The sequence below is a fragment of the Chenopodium quinoa genome, unplaced genomic scaffold, assembly GCF_001683475.1.
Source record: "Chenopodium quinoa cultivar QQ74 unplaced genomic scaffold, ASM168347v1, whole genome shotgun sequence".
NCBI lineage: Eukaryota > Viridiplantae > Streptophyta > Magnoliopsida > Caryophyllales > Amaranthaceae > Chenopodium > Chenopodium quinoa.
In genome coordinates, this window is record NW_018742577.1 from 1,487,259 (window position 1) to 1,503,217 (window position 15,959).

At 34.1% G+C, this 15,959-nt stretch overlaps 2 protein-coding genes across 2 annotated transcripts; one reads left to right on the plus strand and one right to left on the minus strand.

The window, feature by feature from the left end:
- Positions 1-2,002: 2,002 nt before the first annotated feature.
- LOC110720906 (APO protein 4, mitochondrial-like) lies at positions 2,003-7,960 on the minus strand. The gene is made up of 4 exons (XM_021899992.1): positions 7,619-7,960; positions 5,911-6,323; positions 4,438-5,305; positions 2,003-2,428 (listed from the first exon to the last, which is right to left on the minus strand). Exons 2-3 carry the CDS (start codon positions 6,186-6,188, stop codon positions 4,561-4,563), a joined length of 1,023 nt encoding a protein of 340 aa, XP_021755684.1. The 5' UTR covers positions 6,189-6,323; positions 7,619-7,960; the 3' UTR covers positions 2,003-2,428; positions 4,438-4,560.
- Positions 7,961-9,352: 1,392 nt separating this feature from the next.
- LOC110720907 (mitogen-activated protein kinase kinase 3-like) lies at positions 9,353-15,017 on the plus strand. The gene is made up of 10 exons (XM_021899993.1): positions 9,353-9,607; positions 10,575-10,776; positions 10,893-11,147; positions 11,353-11,571; positions 11,685-11,822; positions 11,906-12,073; positions 12,304-12,417; positions 13,248-13,355; positions 13,928-14,022; positions 14,150-15,017. The coding sequence occupies exons 2-10, from the start codon at positions 10,675-10,677 to the stop codon at positions 14,517-14,519; spliced, it is 1,569 nt and encodes a 522-aa protein (XP_021755685.1). The 5' UTR covers positions 9,353-9,607; positions 10,575-10,674; the 3' UTR covers positions 14,520-15,017.
- The last annotated feature ends 942 nt before the right edge of the window (positions 15,018-15,959 follow it).

Consider the following 15,959-nt stretch of genomic DNA (forward strand, 5'->3'; position numbering starts at 1 on the left):
TTATTCAACCGGTAAATTGCAATTTGAATACATTGCAACTTAAAATCACAAATAAGTTCAATCAATTAAGATTATCATACAATTATATATGTCATACTACTGAAAAAAAAAATAAAAAAATTCATACAATCATACAAAATAAAAAAATTAAATAAAAAAAAAATTAAATTTCAATCCTACAAATAATTGTAATGATTTTCATACTAAAACTCATCTTTTAAGATTTTATTATACTAATTTTGATTCCTCAAAAAAAAATAGTATACTGATTTTGACAACATTAAAAATAATTTAATTAATTTTATCACGAAATAAAATTAAGAAAAAAGGGTAAAAAATACCTTTTATTTAACTGTGCTTGGTTGAAGGCTGAACGATGACGGCGTGGTTGACTGGTTGCCTCGTCAAGCAGCTTTGCGTTTTTATTTAACTGTGGTTGAAGCCCAAGCAAGCAGCTTTGCGTTTTGATTTTGATTTTTACTTTTGTTTTCTGTTTATGAGAAGCAGTAAAAAGGAGTTGTAAATTAGTTCAAAAAATAACATAAAGAGGTAATCAATCATATTCAATATAGAGGGAAAAAGGAGTAGCGCTTCTTCTTCTTCGTTTTTATTTTATTTTATTTTATTTTATTTTATTTTTTAAGGAAATAGGAGTAGCGTTTTGTTGATAGTAGATTTGGGTAAAACATAGTGGTTTTGCCTTAAAAGTTAATGATAAAAATAACAAACCTCCTACCGGTTCTATGGCCTTGTTTGGTGATAGCGTTTTAGGTAGCCATTAGCATGTTTTGACAAGTCAAAACACTACTAGAAAAAATTTGAGAGTGTTTGACAAACTAGCGATTTTAGTAGCGGTTAACAATAGAGGTAGTGTTTAGGTAGCTAAGTACCCCGTGACTAATATGGAGTTAAGGTTTTTTATCACTCAAACCTAACCAAATAGTTCAACTTATTTAAGATCCTACTCTATTCAAAAAAAAGTTGATAAATTATTAGCTTATTTTTAAAAATTATCGGATCAAATTAAATTTTATCTTTAAAATTGAGTTTATTTCATGGTTTAAATATTTTAGAAAGTTTTATATTTGGAAAGTTTATTTTAATACAACATACAAATTTAATAACATCTCATTTAACAACATTTTATCTTATAAATAATGTACAAATAAAATTAAAGTTTGATCAAATCTATCAGCTCATATTATACAATCTGACCATAGCCAAAGTATTGTTGCGAATAATAAGACATTTATCCAAACAGAGAGAGTGTCGCAAGTTAAAATTTTGAGGGAGTATTTGGAAATGCATTATGCCAAATTTGTTACTCCTTCCAGTTTTTCAAATTTACACTTGTCTTAATTGAGCTTTTTTTCAAGTGTAACACTTGTCTTAATTGTGCTTTTTTCAAGTGTTACTATTCTAATTATTTTAGTTTATTTATTGAACAAATTCTTTTTTTTTTTTTTTTTTTTTTTTGACAAACTACTACTTGCACATTTTTACAAAGTGTAGTATCCGTTTACTCCATATCTCTATACTCAATGTTCTTTATAGCATGGCAAATATGGAAATACTTGGGTAAGATATGAATTGGTAGCATGTACTCAATATGGTTTGTATGAGATTGCCAAAATGCATAGTTTGAAGGGTAAGTTACCAATTGTTGAAGAAGAAAATTATATTTACGACATTAGGCTTTGGTGAACGCAGCCACATCGTGCAAGTTTGGTCAGTTTCATAGGCTCCATACATATTAAGATACATTTAGGGAATATTAAGATAATATTTAGATTTGGTTAATATACTTAGTTTTAGGATATATTTTGATATCTTTATCTAGTTTCCTAGAGTTTGATATAGGGAAGGGAACTTGATCGTTTTGTATTATAAATTATCATCTTGAGTGCTAATGAAAATCAAGCCAAAGTTTATCATAATTCTACAATACAGCACCAAACCTTTCACCGCAATTTTGTATTCAAATGACAGTAAGAGTAATCGACACATTTGAATACTTGCTTGTGATGAATTTCTGCTTGTAACAATATCAACAAAGTCCTGTACCCAATATGGTAGGTGGTATTGGTAAACCAAATTTGGTAATCAAAGTAAACAATTTGCTGTCCTGTTAAAATGATGATGAGATATCTGTCAATAAAACTACAAGTTGTACTTTTGTCTCCACAACTTATTCTTTTAAAGAATAGTTAGCATAACTAAATACAATGCACAAATCCACAATGGCAACCGACAAGTATCCAACTATCAACCATTTAGAAGCTGTTAAGAGGTTTGAATAGGTGCACGAGTAATTCATGAAGGAGCCTCTTCACTTGACAATCTCTTGAGGCTTGCATGAGCAAAGTCAGAGGTTTGAATAGTTGCGATTTATAGACCGGGGAGTAATATACACTTGGCACCACTGCACCTGAAACTCATTATCAGACAATGATAGATGCAAAGTCAGAGGGTAAACTATCAAAATCATCAGTGAGGTATTAGGTATACGAAGTTATGAATGATAAAATCTGAGCAATGATAAATCTAAAATCGGACAAAATCTCAATGGCATTTTCTATATTCTGGACATAACTACATACATTATGTGGCTACCTGATTAAATTACTAGGGCAGCTTTAAAATAGAAGCGCCCTAAAAATAGATCAAATTTCTCTTTTCGAGAATAAATAAAGAGTTCCTCACATAAGTACAAAAGTATATACATCACCTCAAACATTTCCAAAATTCCTCCTTACTTTCCAAGGTATATATGCCCACAATACATCAAAACTGAAACCCTATAATTCCTTAATAGCAACTTCTAAAATTTACAGAATTTGACAAGGTGATTCTCATGGTCGCTGCATTTCACAAGGAAGAATTGGTGACATAACAGTTAGTTACTGCCACCAAATTCCAACTACCAAGTTTCGAAAGGATGAAATTTGGCCTAACAAGATCACTACTCGCTTCAATTCTTTAATATATATAAAAAAAAATAAAAAAAATAAAAAAAATAAAAAAAAAAATCCCTGTCAAGATCTGAAAACCAGTATCCTTTGGAAGCCAAAGCAATCCCTTAATTGATGAGGAAAAGGGGGAACAGAGAGGCCAAAAAAGTAATGTCAAACCCGGTGCATTTCAGGATTTTAGGGCATTAACCAAGAGAATCGTTGTAACATGCCTAAGAGATGAAAACACTATTGACCAAAATTCCTATGCAGGTCAAATTACATGTCCAAAACATGCAGATAAAGCAAGTAATTCAGAATCTCCAGTTACACACAGGGTAATTGATAGGAAAATCAGAAATCTTCGCATTGAGTTACTTTAGCCCAGGTTCACAAGTTGGGGGTGTTATTTCTAAGACAATCAAAACTGTAAAAGCAAACAAAGTAGACTAGTAGAGCAAGAAAATTACATAATGGGATTCCAAGATTTCATAAAAAAAAATTGAATCACATCACTAGTCATCAATCTTGAACATGATTTTGGTGGACAATTGGACATGCATCAGTCCAAGATCAGAATACACTTTAGTTACAATCAAACGGGAAATTCTTCGCACACCTTAAATTAATTTCTACACTATATTTTAAAGAGGGGGAGTGCAATCGCCAGTGGAAATCAGCTCCGGATTACGGAAATCCCTACTATTTAAATGCCTTGGTTTTTACCCAAATTATAACATATTAGCACAATAATCTCTCTCATTATTTACACTCCTTATACTTTTGTGTCATTGTGGTGAACTGATGACAGACTCACAAGGTATTAATTTTCTAGATACCTGCATTATCTTACAAAATTAATAATCCGACTTATAAATTATTAACTTCAAAAAAATATCACCAAAATCCTAGGATTTACCTTGGAGGTGGAATTTACATATTTCACATAATTTCTCCCCTCATATCAAGACAGAGATTAAGTGTTAAGAAAGCTGATGGAAGCTTGCTGATATTCATCTTTTGGGTGGAGCCACGAAGAAGTAAATCTAATCTGCCACATATCAAGTGGTAAAAGATCTTTTTATTTGACTTACCCGTCATAATTCATCTATCAGAAGACCAAATCGGCTATGGAAACAAAACCCAGGCAAATTTCAGCCTAAAAATCAAGAGGGGCCACATTTTTTGGACCAGAATAGACTAACTGGACTAGAAACTAACGCACATTAGTCCAACCCACAAGTCAAAATCGAAAATTTTAGCCAAAACCTGAACTATATCCTGGGCCAGAACTGATCAGCTCAAAAATTCAGCTAATCTGGATAAAATAACAACCCCCCCCCCCCTCTTTCCGCCACTTAGATCCAAACTTTGGTGGGGTTTGCCATTCCATTCATTTCAACAAGCATACAAATGATAAAATCAACTAAATCTAAATATCTTAAACAAAATACTATTTACAATGAATTTGGTCACAAGGACGTACCAGACTGTCATCCAAAAGCTTCTTTGGGGATGTAAGGTTGTGCTTAAACAGAAATTGCTTGAGCTCAAAAACCATAGACAATGGCAAGTGAATGCAAAGCCAAGAGCAGTCAAAGATGTGCATTTAGCCAGAAGACCTATATGGAGGCGGCCCTTTTAAACCTTGAGCTTTCATCATACACAAATACTTGGGGGGTGGCACAGCACCAGCCTTCATGCAGAGATCTATTACAGCAGGTGCGTGTCCATAATAATTGCGGTCTTCATGCAAAAGTGCTGGAGGGTCTTGAGGCCGACGAAACCACACCATTTTAGGTGGTACCAAATCATCTACACCTGCCTTTTCCCAGAAATGATTACCTCGCCAATTCTGATACTTGAATACTCCACAAAGTCGGGCCTTATGGCCTGATGGCCCCACATGAACTTCTGAACAGTATTTACAGACCTTAGCTGAATAGACCAACAAGAGCTTTTGCACACCATGTCTAAGAAGTTCCCATGCGCTTAATGTTCGATTTCCTATGGCTCTCAGTTGATCTGCAGACAAGGAATCAGGTCCGCTCAAAGCAAGATCTACAGTAGGGTCAGACAAACAGTTCAAAGATTGAATATCCAAATCATGGGAAATAGCTCCTGCCTGACAGCACAGTTCAACAACAGCAGGAACACGATCAAAATCAAATCTTTGCTGGTGCTTGATCACATCTTGGACCATGTTATCGAGATGGAATGTCTCCACAGGGACAAGTATATCATTTAAACTTGCCCTGATCCATTGATGAGCCTGATTCTTGTTCAATCGTCTGTGGCCATGGCACGAACGAATAAGGTGACCTGTCTCACCAACATGTACTTCCGGACAGTACCTGAAAGAAGTTGCACCAATCAAAAGTAGAAAAGATGATGTAACTACAAAACCTGAAGTAGATTGTACCAAAAAAAAGTATTTGAAAACAGTGTTCAAGAGAGAATATTTTACTTGAATCTCATAACTCATCAAAAAGGACAGTGTTTTATAAGCTGCAAGACTTCACGAATACACAGCAAACAAATGAGAAATTTTCTGAACCACTTTTGGACAATGCTGGATGAATTATTGGCATCCCCTGTTATACACCCATATATTTATGTTCCTATATAATTATTTCAAGAAAGTAAGTTTGACTTAATTCTCTTAACTCAACAGAAAGGGATTGCCAAAGATACATAAGCTTCAAGATTTTAAGAATACACAACAAACAAATGAGAGAATCATCCGAATCACTATCTGCCAATGATAATTAAACTAATGGGATCACTTTAAGTTTTAACAGGCTTAACACATATGAATAAATGTTGAAACAGAAACCCAACAAGTGTCATTCTTCAACTTTTTGTATTTAAATATCAACAAGGAATTAAATGCAACACAACTACGCGCAAATAAATCAATATGTTAATAAATAATTAGTAAATAAATAAAGAAACCTACTTGCAGGCTAGTACTGGCAACACCTTGAGGAGTGCAGAGACACCGCGGATGACGTCAGATCGAGCTTGAAGAATTTCTTCTGCAATAGGAATCATGGATCGGATTGGATATCCTCTAGACCTGTTTTCTATCCTCTGCTTTATCATTGGCCTCAGCTTATTCCAGTCAATCTTTGTATTATTAGCATACCATCTTCTTCCCATCTCATTAATCTCTACATTAGCTATCAACATTCCACTCAAGATTTTACACCAGTTCTTATGCTTAATTAATGCCATGTCTTGAAATGATTTATCCAGGGAATTAAATTTTCCAGAGTAATAGTCGAAGGAAAGTTTGCACAGTCTGGCTTACGAGTCTTATTGAGAGTGCAAGTTTAGGTCCACGAAACAGTCCAAACCTGGCCCAGACATCTAATACAGGAATACATAAACAAAAAAATTAAGAGATATTCAAACTAGATGGAGACAGAGATCAGGTCAAATCTAAAAATCAGGCAAACAGATATCTATAAATTTGATCTAATGCAGCAACAATGTAAGATTTAGTGTCAAAAAAAATATATATATAGAGCAAAGAAACAGTGCAATTAAAATCAAAAGTAGGGAAAGTACTTATAATTTGGAATGAGGATGCAATTTCAATATCAAATAAATATATCATACAATACAATGTTCAGTTATGTAGTTCAATTGAAAAATTGAATTACAACCAATTTCTTCATCTTCTACATACTAGCATTTCGCTATGAATAACTACTTTATACAATCATATTCTCTTTTTTCTTATCTGATAATTATAAGTTCTTAGTATGAAAGGAATCAAACTCATTACACTATGAATCGAACCTCAACACACCCAACGAGGTAAAGCCCGTTACACCTAAAAACACCCATGAACTTGTAAAGATAAAAACACCAATCAAATCAAAACTCATTAGACATAAAACTATATACACCTGTTAAATTAAAAGTCTTAGGACGCATTGCAACCTGTATTTCACTCTAAAACCCATCACAGCCCTTTTATACAAAGACTTACACTTGATACACCATACAATGTGAGGATAAATTCATTACACTTTCTTCACTGGAAAATCGATACACTAAAACACCTCCCAACATAAAATTCAATTACTAGTTTTTACTTAATGTAAACACCCAAATAGAAAAAGATACACCTTTGCTCCCTCAAATACCTCAACGGCTCAACATCACGATAAGAATATCCAATTCAAATATCTCCATCGACCCATATCAAATATCCCCATCAACCCCGTCCCTGATCGAGGGCAAGAGGGACAGATAAAATTCCATTTTTTTTCAATAGTTTGATTCTAACAATTAAAGGGTTACATAATCAAAAGTCAGCCAGCAACACATTAGCAAATAACAAAATTTGACTCATTTATCTAAGTAGACTCGAAAAATTACGTTAATTTCTTCTCACTTAATATAGTATAACAACAGCAAAAATTGAAACCTTAATACAAGATTTTATCTCAGGTACTCATAACCATGATCTTCTCTTTGTATTCCCTTCTATGCAATGTTTTCTTGCTTAGTATAAGAATAGCAAAATTGTAGCAACAAAATCGCTCATTATATCTTTCATAACTTCAGTAACTGAGATTATAGTTCAATAAAGATAACTGACAATTGAATCAACGATTAACACTAGATTTTGAGATTGATATTCGATATTTTACCTCAGAGGCAGCTTCAAGAGAAGAGAGAAAGCTCACAAGCCGCTTCAATGGAGTATAAAGTGCACTTCAATGGAGGAGTTAGAGGAGGCGAGGTGTGGCGAGTCAGCGCAGACGTAAATAGGATCCAGACGGCAACGGGTAAAAGAAAAGAACAGACTTGAAAGGGGTGAATGGGTGATAGGAGTAGCGTTTTGTTGATTTTTTTTGTTTCATATAAGCGAGATGAGAATCGATCCCAGGATCGGTGATATCTAGACTCGTTCACTTTACCTTATTTATTTTTGTTGAAGTAAAATTATTTTTTTTGGTAAACTGAAATTATTTTTGTTGAAGTAAAGTTATTTTTAGTGAAATAATTGAAATTATTTATACTGAATATTATTTTTTAAAAGGTGAAGTAAATGGGGCTAAGTCCAGACCGAAATGTATTTTTATAGTTGTTCCGTTCTTAAATTAAATAATTGAAATGTTTGACTTTTTTCACATTTTGTTTACTAACTTTGACTATCGTTCTTTTGATCTAATTTACGGTTTGATTCAAAATGATCTGATACAGCAATTTTATGATTTGATTTGGTTTCTTGAAAATTTGAAACCAAACTACAAATTCACTTCGCCTTATTAGACCTAAACTTTTAAAGTTTATAAATTTGATTGAATTTATTTTTTATAAGGTGAAAAGATTACGCCTGAGACCGTTTTATGAGTGATTTCTAATTTATTGTTATATTCCTTTTTCAAAAATTAGAGGTAATTTTAAAAGGAGCTCTTTCCCAAAATAAGGTTGGGAAGTAAGCTAATTCTCAAAATACAGCCAAACTTTTATCAATTCTCAAACTACAGTCCACGTCACCGGTTTAGTTGAAATTAATTTTGAAACCGATTTACTAGAAACCGCTTTCCTTTATATAAACCGCTACTTCAGGTAGCGGTGTCCTTTTAATAAACCGCTACTTCAAGTAGCGGTTTTCTAGTACTTATATTTTTTTAAAAATCAGTTTCCTCTTTCCCTTCTTTGTAATCGAGCTCAGACATCCCAACCAAAAACCGCTACTTGAAGTAGCGGTTTATTGGGAAAAACCGCTACTTGAAGTAGCGATTTTCTAATAAGAAACCACCACTTCAAGTAGCGGTTTGTTCTTAATAAACCGCTACTTTATGTAGCGGTTTTTGCTGGATCGGAGAAAAAAAAATTGGTTTTTGGAGAAACGCTTACGTGGACGATATTGGGAAAAAACTAAAAAGAAGCTGTATTTTGGGAATTAGCTTACTTCCCAACCTTATTTTGGGAAGGCGCTCTTATAAAAGTTTGATAATATATAATCTAATTTATGCATAGACTAATGTGATATTTTTAGCCAATACAAATTTTTTTTTCAATTCATTAAGTTGTCTAATTTAACTACAGAGTGCTCTGTATGAAATAATTTTAATATTTTTTTTAAAAAAATTGATAATAGTATTGCAAAACCCAAAACCAAACCAAACCACACCAAAATATCACATTAGTCTATTAAAATAAATAAAAAAAAAAAAAAAAAAAAGTCAAAACCAAACCACACAAAACCGTTTTAATTTGAGAGTCTGTACACTCGAGCATATATAACAAATTCTATTTTAGTTTAGGCCAATTGGGCATGAAATATCATTGGCTTGCTTCTTTAAGTCTTTATTCACTCTTTAACTATCTTTTATGATTTATGATTGGACATAAAATATGGTTTGGTTTACCTCATTTAAAAACCTTCTTTTTGATAAATAATTTTGGTAAAATTGTGTTAAATTGTCTAGTTTACCGCCTTCACCAAATCAACTGCACTTCTGTCTTAATCTGATCGATTACTCCCTCTTATCGCCGCCGCCCCAACCACCTCGCTGCCGCTGCCTCCACCCTGGAATCCGACGTCGTTCACCGGCCCAAAGGCAGTAAGCTACTTTCGCTTTCCAATTTTCCAACTTTGCGGGATTCTACTCATCAATCAAAAGAAGGTATATTCTTTACCAATTTGTTTCAAAACCTAAATTTAATTAGCTATTGATCTTTGTAATCTCTAATTAATATGTTTCATGTTTGCTAAATCATAAAATCCGCTACTTCTTACTATCAGTTTGATTTTACCCTAATTTTGAATCTAATTTGCACCAAATATCTGCACAATTTTGGCGCTACTTAGTTGATGACTTGACGTATATAATTTAGTGGTTTTGCTTATTTGTTTTAGCTTTTGTATTAGATGTTTCGGGTTTGGACTAATTCGTAAATAGTGCTAAGTTGCAATGATTTTTTCCACTCTGGAAATTTGAAATTTTGAAGTGACTTTTTTCAAATGTGTTACTGATTACCACACAAAATAAAAGAAAACAAATAAAGAAGAAAGTTATTTCATGTTTGAAATTTGAATGTATTGTAGATAAACAATTTTTTTTTTGTTTTTTTTTTTTTTGCAAGTTTTTCTGAGATGCAATATGTTGGATCCAATGATATCTTGACTAATGTAGAGATAAGTTGATAAATGAAATGTTAAGAACATTGTATGCTAGTAATATGAAAGTGGAATGGAATAATTAAAGGACCCGAGTTTTTCAGGCTCGGGTATACCCCCCATCATTGGTGTTCCTGCACTCTTCAAGTTGTTGCAAATAGCGGACTTATACCATTGGATTGAAAGTTTTCTCGCTTGGTGAGGCATCTTGTGCCAATGTGGCTCACGAAAGAAGGGAAATTTTCTTGTGTATTTAAGTTGGGTGTAGAGGGATACGAATGGATGCCAAATACATGCATAGGTTCTCTATTATAGTACAACTAATGTGACCTGTTCTTTATTTCTCATTATTCATTGACCTATAATTCAATATTTGGTCAACTCGATCAAAGTTCTTATTCAATCTGGTGAATTTGAAGTTTGTAACAGTACAAATTATTGTCATTTTTCTTAATATTTTGGGTTGATTACAGGTGAGTGAGTAACACTGTAAGGGAGCACTTTGAAGTAGATGCTTTGAGGAAGACTTTATTATTCCCTTGCATCTGGTATATCTTTGAAGTCAATTCAGATATGGCTGCGCTCGAGGCACTGAAAAAGAAGCTTACTCCGTTATTTGATGCCGATAAAGGTTTTTCGTCTGAAACCACCCTTGAATGTGGTGATTCTGATATGGTAAAACTGCCTATCCCTAAAGTTAACAAGAAGGTGTCTTTCAAAAAAATAAAAAATAAAAGGCAGTCATGTATAGAATGTTTCATTATTTTAACATGCTATTGTGTTCTTTGCAGCTCTCAGATGGTGGAACCATTAACTTGCTGAGCAGATCATATGGAGTTTACAACTTTAATGAGTTAGGATTGCAAAAATGCTCTTCATCTCCAGTGGATGAAAGCAGTCCTAGTGAAAAGACATATCGGATTGCATCCCGTGAGATGAGGGTTTTTGGAGCTATAGGCAGTGGTGCAAGTAGTATTGTTCAGAGAGCTATACACATTCCCACTCATAGAATTATTGCATTGAAGAAAATTAACATTTTTGAGAAGGTGGGTTTTCTTTCTACTTATGGCCTGTCATCAGTACTGAATTTATCTGCTCATTACTAGATGATAAGTGACACTTTAAAGTTTTACTTATATCTTGCTCTTTTGTTCTTGGTGTTATTCTAATGATCGTTTGATTGAACTTTATTTTTATGAAGTTTTTTGGTGTGATTTGTAAAATTAAAAAGATACTATATGTGTCACTCAGGAGAAACGACAACAGCTCCTTACTGAGATCAGGACGCTCTGCGAAGCACCTTGTTCTGAGGGACTAGTAGAATTCTATGGGGCATTTTATATTCCCGACTCTGGACAAATTAGTATTGCTTTGGAGTACATGAATGGCGGATCTCTTGCAGATATCATTACAGTTCAGAAGTTTATACCAGAACCTCTTCTTTCATCTATTGTCCGAAAGCTTCTATTGGTAATTTGTTCTTTATTCCTCTTTCACTTAATTGTACCTAAGTTGTTTATGGTGATGTGATGTGGTTTGTGCTATTTATCTGAAGATTCCTATATTTTGTATTTTTCTTCAAGGGACTAAGCTACTTGCACGGAGCTCGACATTTGGTGCATAGAGACATTAAACCAGCCAATTTGCTTATCGACCTCAAGGGAGAGCCAAAGATAACAGATTTTGGTATAAGTGCTGGACTGGAAAATTCTATGGCAATGGTTAGTTCCTATTACAACATAAGATAAATTTACTTAAGATATTATTGCTTCACTTATTTGATTCATGAATATTTATGTTTCAGTGTGCCACCTTTATTGGAACTGTCACATATATGTCTCCAGAGAGAATTCGTAATGAGTCATATTCATACCCAGCTGATATTTGGAGCCTTGGTCTTGCACTTTTTGAGTGTGGTACAGGAGAGTTTCCTTATATTGCAAACGATGGACCCGTTAATCTCATGCTACAGGTTATTTTTATTCTTCTTTTAAATCTTATGTTTATTCTCCCTCTATGTATAATATTTTTAATCATTATTATTGTATTCTGGTTTCCTACTTGAATACTTTTTGAAGCAATTTATACTGTTTTTTATAATTTAGGTTGTTCATTATTGCCTTGGCTTTGTCAACTCCATCCTTGTTATAATGGAGGGGATCACTTGTTTTTAACAATATTAATTCCCTTTCATTTGTACAGATCTTGGATGATCCTTCTCCCTCACCATCCAAGGAAAAATTCTCGTCAGAATTTTGCTCATTTATTGATGCTTGTCTACAAAAGGATCCTGAGACACGGCCCACAGCGGAACAAGTGAGTTATATGTCACTTGTGTGATGCTTGCAATAAAATTAGGCCTTTATATCACATATTATGTGCCGATGTGCCAATTTTCCCTTTGTATGACACTTGAGACTTACACACGCTTATGCTTGTTGGTGACTTTTGGTTGGAACTTGACTCGCCGGGACAATTATAATTGTGGGACTATTTGTCAAAAAAAAAATAAAATTGTTGGGACTAGGATAGTTTGCTAGTGGAGGAAAAGAGCTTTTTCTGTGATCTTGTATTGATCTGCATTTAATTTCTCATTACAAAATGAGCTCCCTAAGACCCTAACTTTGTCTTGTTGACCATGCTTATATAAAGTGTTCAAGTGACAAAGCCCTCTATAGAGTCCATTCTAGAAAGGTCCCAAAAATATACAATGCTTCATGGAATTTTCAGTGTAGGTACTCTAGAAATGGCCTTCCTACAATTCTACCGCATGGGGTGTGAATGTGTGATTGTATATTTCATTTTCCATACATAAATTGATAAATATCCCGAGTATCAAATTTTGGTTGGATCATCTTATTGGTCCTTCTAATATGCCCAAATAGCGTTTTGCACACTTGGTGCTCATTCCTAGCTGGCCTATAATTTTTATTAAACCTTTTTATAAGGAAGTGCCTGCAGGGACAAGCATGTCTCTGTTGTGAGCCTTGGACTTGTGAGCTACCCTGGCCTTGGCTTGTTACTTGAATGTTGAGACTACCTGTGACTTATAGGCATCTGAGTTTATCAGTGTAATTTCTCTGGGTGCTATTTCAGGATTGAGTAAAGGATCTATGATATGAAATTTATATTTTGCTTTTGTGTAGCTTCTTTCACATCCATTTATTACAAAGTACAAGGATTCTCAAGTTGACTTAGCAGCTTTTGTTCAAAGGGTTTTCGATCCTGTGCAGAAGTTGAAGGATTTGGCTGACGTAAGCTTCTCATTCTTATGTACCTTTGTTTACCTTTTAAAGTAATAATATATTGGATGGTTTGAAATATGGTTTAAATACATGAAAAGCATGAACTTTTCTTTCGTATGTTTATATACTCTAGGAACTGCTGCTGAATGGTCACTTTGGAAGTTATGATTAGTCTCTAGGGTTAGTATTGTTTCTTTATACCCTATACTAGTTCTAAGTCTTCAAACCAATCTAGCTAGTTATGAGATTTTAGTTTTAAAACGTAAACTTTCAATAAAAAAATATTAAAATTCTGAACTATTATCGTTTATTCACCTGTGGTGTCTGCATTAGAATGTTTTTTGGGTGTAGAGAGAGCGCAAGGGCAATGATGTTGATGGATTTGACCTCAGGTCTTGGCCTCTTGGGTACCACTCCCCCAAGACTTGAACAGCTTAACTAACCAAGTTAGTGGCATCCACTGTCTGCATTAGAATTTGCAAATGCATGAATTGCTATTGAAGCTTGAGAGCTGACAGCCTGATGCAACTTGAGCTGAGAACATATAGTTAACTTATAGCTCATGAATTTGGTTTATGCAGATGCTTGGTATCCACTATTACTTGCTCTTTGATGGACCTGATGATGAAGAGTGGCAACATGTGAAGTCGCTCTACAGCGAAGAATCTGTTTTCAGGTTTGTGTATTCACTTTCTTTATTTAGTTTAGTACATAAAATAAATGAAAACAATTTAAGAAGAGAGAAGAAAGCTATCTCATGCTCAAATGCATAGTAGATATAACAGTTCTTTTCATTTTGCCAGTTTTTCTGGGGCTCAATATGTAGGATCAAATGATATCTTCACAAAATTGTCAGATGTACGGAGAACCCTAGCAGGCAAATGGCCTCCTGAGAAGCTCATCCACGTTGTAGAGAAACTGCAGTGTCGTGCTCATGGTAGAGGTGGAGTTGCAATTCGTGTATCCGGATCTTTGATTGTTGGAAACCAGTTTATTATATGTGGTGATGGTATGCAAGTAGAGGGCTTGCCAAATTTTAGAGATCTCGACATTGATATATCAAGCAAACAAATGGGAACATTTAAAGAGCAATTTATCATTGAAGCAGGAGATGCCATCGGATGTTACTACATTACTAGTCAAGAGCTTTACATCATGTCATCAAACAGTTAAGATCGCAACACACCTTCTTTTAGCCACGAGGCTATTGTATTCCACTAAGAGTTATAGTTCTTTAAGTTATGGAGAGATGGGGTATCTTTCATTTGGATAACAAATGAGGAAGGAAGGGAATTGGAGGGGAGAGAAATTGAGGGATTAAATTGTAGGAAATTGATCCCTCTAACAATGGAGAGATTTGGAAGGAAAACTCACCATTCTTCCCTCCCCTCCCTTTCTCTCCCCTCCTCTTCTCCTCCCTCCCCTTCTTTTCCTTCCCCTTTCTTTATCCAAACATACTCTTAAGTCATTAGAACTGTGTAACTTGTAAATCTAATTTGTATAGTGATACTAGCTACAGAGTAGCATCAATTATTCAATTACAATTCAAATTGTAGATATATTAAGCTTATTTTGCAACTACTGAGAATAATGTATGTGTAAAATTGTATTGTAATTTTAACAAAAATAACATCTCAAGTTTGTAATATCTCAATACACAAGTTTGTTATATCTTCGACTCTCCTTTCTCTAGATATATATATTACGCCTCAATTTTTATTTTAACGTGTGAGGAATACTCTATTACATGAAAGATTGAAAATGGCCTTTTCAGGAACCCTATATCAGGGTAGTCAGTAGAGATGAGTGATCAGGGAATCCAACAACCTTGCAGAGACTAAGGTGCTCTTATGAACTAAGCTATTGCAACTCCTCAATTAAAGATCTTTTAGCTCTAAATTTTATTGGAATATTCTGGTTTTACATAATATGTAAAAGAAAAGGCTACACTTGTATCATTTTTCCTTGAGAATGAAGATCATCCAAGTACAGTACCATCAAGCTTTTACTACAAAAATTGTGTTACAAGGGGAGGAACAGCTGATGGTACATGGATGGTTGATAACACGATATTATAGACGATTTATATGTGATATTTGGTCATGTTTTATTGTGTTTTCTTTATTCTTCTAATCTTTTAGAGCTATTATTCTTCCTATTTCGATATTGCTTTTCTCGGTTTGTTTGTTTTGTTTTTGTAGGAATAAGACTCGATTTGCTTGGAAGTTGTTTTGATCGCGAGATATTTCTTCATATGGAGTGTTTCTAGCATCTAAGGAGCGTCATAGCAATTTACTCCACAACTTGGTTGTGGCGTGTGTCCTAGGTTGTGGCCGTTTATTATTGGAGCAAAGGAGAGTTGAAGACCAGGCTACTCCACAGCCTGGTTGTGGCGGTTTTCTCCGTGCCACAACCCACCTGTGGCAGCTTGTTTTGGCAGCGTATACGAGTCCTATTAAGATAGAAATGCCTAGTTTTATGCTAGGATATAAATAGGTTTTAGATAGTCTTTTTATGATGACTGACTTACATTAATTTAGAGCTTTTGGTATTACGTTCTTCTACAATATATTCTAGGGTTTTACTTTCAAGATTCAATATTTCATAATTAAT